The following is a 3,241-nucleotide window of genomic DNA, read 5'->3' as shown; positions in this document are numbered from 1 at the left end:
ACTTTGCCTGCAACGAGAGCTGAATATCAAAAGGAGAAAAAATTATTTAAATCAGGGTTGTGACTCTGTGATTGGCCCTTGCCATTGTTTAACAATTCTGATTGGTTTAGCAGGAAGGTGACCGCCTCCAGCAGCTGATTGGAGTTGGGCAGAGCATTGATTAAGAGTGAGATCTTCCTGAAAGGATTTACGCAGAGATACATTTCGATCAGGAGAGACTAGTTGCAGACATGCAACAGTTAATCTTGGTTAATATTGCTAAGGTAATAATTACAAGACTCTGTAAAAGTGAGTGATGTGATTAATAGCAGCAGTGTCAGTAGGTCAAGGAACAGTATACACTAGACTGATTTATAATATGATCAAAAAGTGTTACAAAGATAAATTATAATAGAAATATAATAGGTTATGTTATGAAACAGTATAAACTATTAACTTAATAAAGTATGATATACTCGTAAGATCATAATGTAATTTTACATGTTGATTTGGACATACACATTTGTGCTAAAAGCTATATTGTTGACAAAATGTATACAGCCGAACGCACAGTAAAGTAGATGGAGCTTGTACACACACACACACACACACATACACACACACACACACACACACACACACACACACACCTTAAAGTTTCTCATCAGGGTGTCAAGGTTGTGGAGAAAGGATCTCTCTTATGGTAAAGTCTAAAATCTGGAGCAGCTGAGTTTATTTACGATGCCACACACACATACACACACACCACCACACACACACACACACACACACACACACACACCACACACACACACACACAACACACAACACCACACACAAACACACACACACATAACACACACACACACACACACACACAGATTACAAACACAGACACGTGGCTCTTACCCATCACACACTTCCACTAGACACACACACACACACACCAAAAGGTTGTGATGTATAGCATTGTCATTGTGGCTTTTTTGATTCGCCGTGTGTTGATGAGTGATTGTATCCCCAGCTCTAATTGATTGGGTGTCTCACGTTAAATCAATTGGTTCTGTTTAATGACTAATTATCATGGTAACATGTGTTCTGATTTATTACTTATATGTCGAGCTGCAGCTCAGAGGCAAAGTGATTTACCGTTGTTTTGTTGATGGTGATTATCACAGTAGATTATGTGCTTGCGCTGAGGGTTAGTGTTGTTATGTAAGGTCGAGGAAACACACTGAGGATGTAGCTGCACTTTTTTAGAGCCTTGAGACTAATTGCATTCAAAAGTGTAAGTGTGTGTGAGAGGAAAAGGTCATAAAGTCCTTCATACTCTGGGAAGAAAAAGTATCTACAGCACCAGTTATGGAAATCCAGTTTTTAGTTTTTTTAAATTAGTTTTAATTGAAAAGAGGTCATTTTGATCTGATGGCTCATCAACTTGGGATCATGAAAATTCCTAACATTCTGTGGCAGTTCATTCTCTAGTTGTACAGTCTCATTTCATTTAACCATGAAAAAGACTTGTTTGTTTTTTTAAGTCCCAATATTACAAATGTATCTTACTGGGCTTCAAAAAAAAAACACAACAGCATTGGTTTTTAACCAGCCATCACCTTCTAAGGTGGGAAAATAGCAATTACAAAACTTAACAGTGAGTATGCATAAACACAAGTCTACAGTCATGCAGATATAATTTTAACCATCTCAGTTTAGCGTGTTACCAAGCTAACGTTTATCAAACTATCAGTCCAGCTGAGGCTGCTGGGGATGTCATTACTTCTGCAGCTATTTACTCATAAATCAAACGGACGCCTTACAATGTTGACCTGATGGTTGGCTAGATGAAAAATCAGAGGATCAGCAAAGTAACAGTTCATCCTCTTGGGAACATGAATATCTGTACTAAATATCATGTATTTCCATTCAATAACCGATGAGAGAGACACAAAGACGCGTCCACGAGTTGAAATTGTTTCAACTTGAGTGAAAAAATTTGCTTGTTTTCCAGTACTTTATGATACTGCTTCATAGATGTGCCTTTATTTATAATAAACATGGGATGTTGTTTGACACAGAGTGTGTGTGTGTGTGTGTGTGTGTGTGTGTGTGTGTGTGTGTGTGTGTTTTGCAGGTCTTCTCGGTATGGTGGCCCACATGATGTACACTCAGGTGTTCCAGATCACAGTTAGTCTGGGTCCTGAAGACTGGAGGCCTCACAGCTGGGACTACGGCTGGTCCTTCTGGTTAGTCCAAGCACACATAACACACACACACACACACACACACACACACACAAACACACACACACACACACACACAGGTGGATACACAGCTCCAGCATCCCCCTGTGAATCGTGTGTTCAGGATGTTGCTGCGGGCGTTGCTGCTGCTGTGGTGGAGCTGTAGGGGTGTGTTGGCAGGTACACAGGGAGCGACGCAGCTGCTGTTTCTGGGATAATTAGCCAGACAAGACGCACCTTGACCTCCACTGCTATCTGCGTGAAGGTAAAGCCAAGCGGCTGCAGCTGCTGTCTGAGCTCCTTTTGCTCATTTGTGGATCAAGGACAAAGAAGAACACGGAGCACTTTAGGACTTTTTGATCCGTGCAAGCTACTAAACAGACTTTGTTTTCTGTACTGCTGTTTCCAAGGTTACTGCTTGTTACTGTTCTCCCTAATAATAACCATATTTAGTTACTGTATATAGCAGTCAGCATTACACGTGGATTATAATAAGCCACAGTAAACAATGAAAGACAGAAAACTGTAAAAAGTAACGAACAGGGATTTTAGGATGAGAAAATACGAATAAAACGTGACGACAGAAAACGGGAAATATCTTGAACGTGAAAGGTGATTTTCTCTGTCAGTCATTCAAGTGCTCATTTAATTTAACACCACGAGGGAGCCGTTCAAGATCGTTAAAGTGGAATAAAATTAGAAAGAATGAGGAATTTCTACCGGAGCAGGAGGCCAATAAGCTCCTTCAGGATGAATAAAGAGTATAAATGTGTTCTGTGCTGAGAGAGTGATGTTCTGTTTAAAGCTCTATAGAAACAGACCTTAGCTTCATTTACAGCCTCAGACAGCTGGCATACTCTATAACTCTATAATGAATGGGCAATCAGTCCAACATATTTACTTCACTGTTTGGTTGAGTGTCATTGACAATCTTTACGTGCACAAAATATTCCTTATTTAAAAAGGGGGGTGTGGCCTTGACCAACTGCAGACTTTGCTCGTTTGAAAGCCATGATGTCTCT

At 40.1% G+C, this 3,241-nt stretch overlaps 1 protein-coding gene across 1 annotated transcript in view; it reads left to right on the top strand.

Moving 5' to 3' along the window:
• The window catches only part of gsg1l (gsg1-like), a 79,828-nt gene that overhangs the window by 73,531 nt on the left and 3,056 nt on the right, over positions 1 to 3,241 (top strand). The window contains exon 4 of the mRNA XM_032537517.1: positions 2,111 to 2,222. Coding sequence (XP_032393408.1) covers positions 2,111 to 2,222 — 112 coding nt within the window. The remainder of the gene's footprint in view (positions 1 to 2,110; positions 2,223 to 3,241) is intronic.

This window comes from Etheostoma spectabile, chromosome 15, assembly GCF_008692095.1.
Source record: "Etheostoma spectabile isolate EspeVRDwgs_2016 chromosome 15, UIUC_Espe_1.0, whole genome shotgun sequence".
NCBI lineage: Eukaryota > Metazoa > Chordata > Actinopteri > Perciformes > Percidae > Etheostoma > Etheostoma spectabile.
Note: the sequence above shows the minus strand (reverse complement) of the source record. Positions and strands in the feature narration are given on the sequence as shown.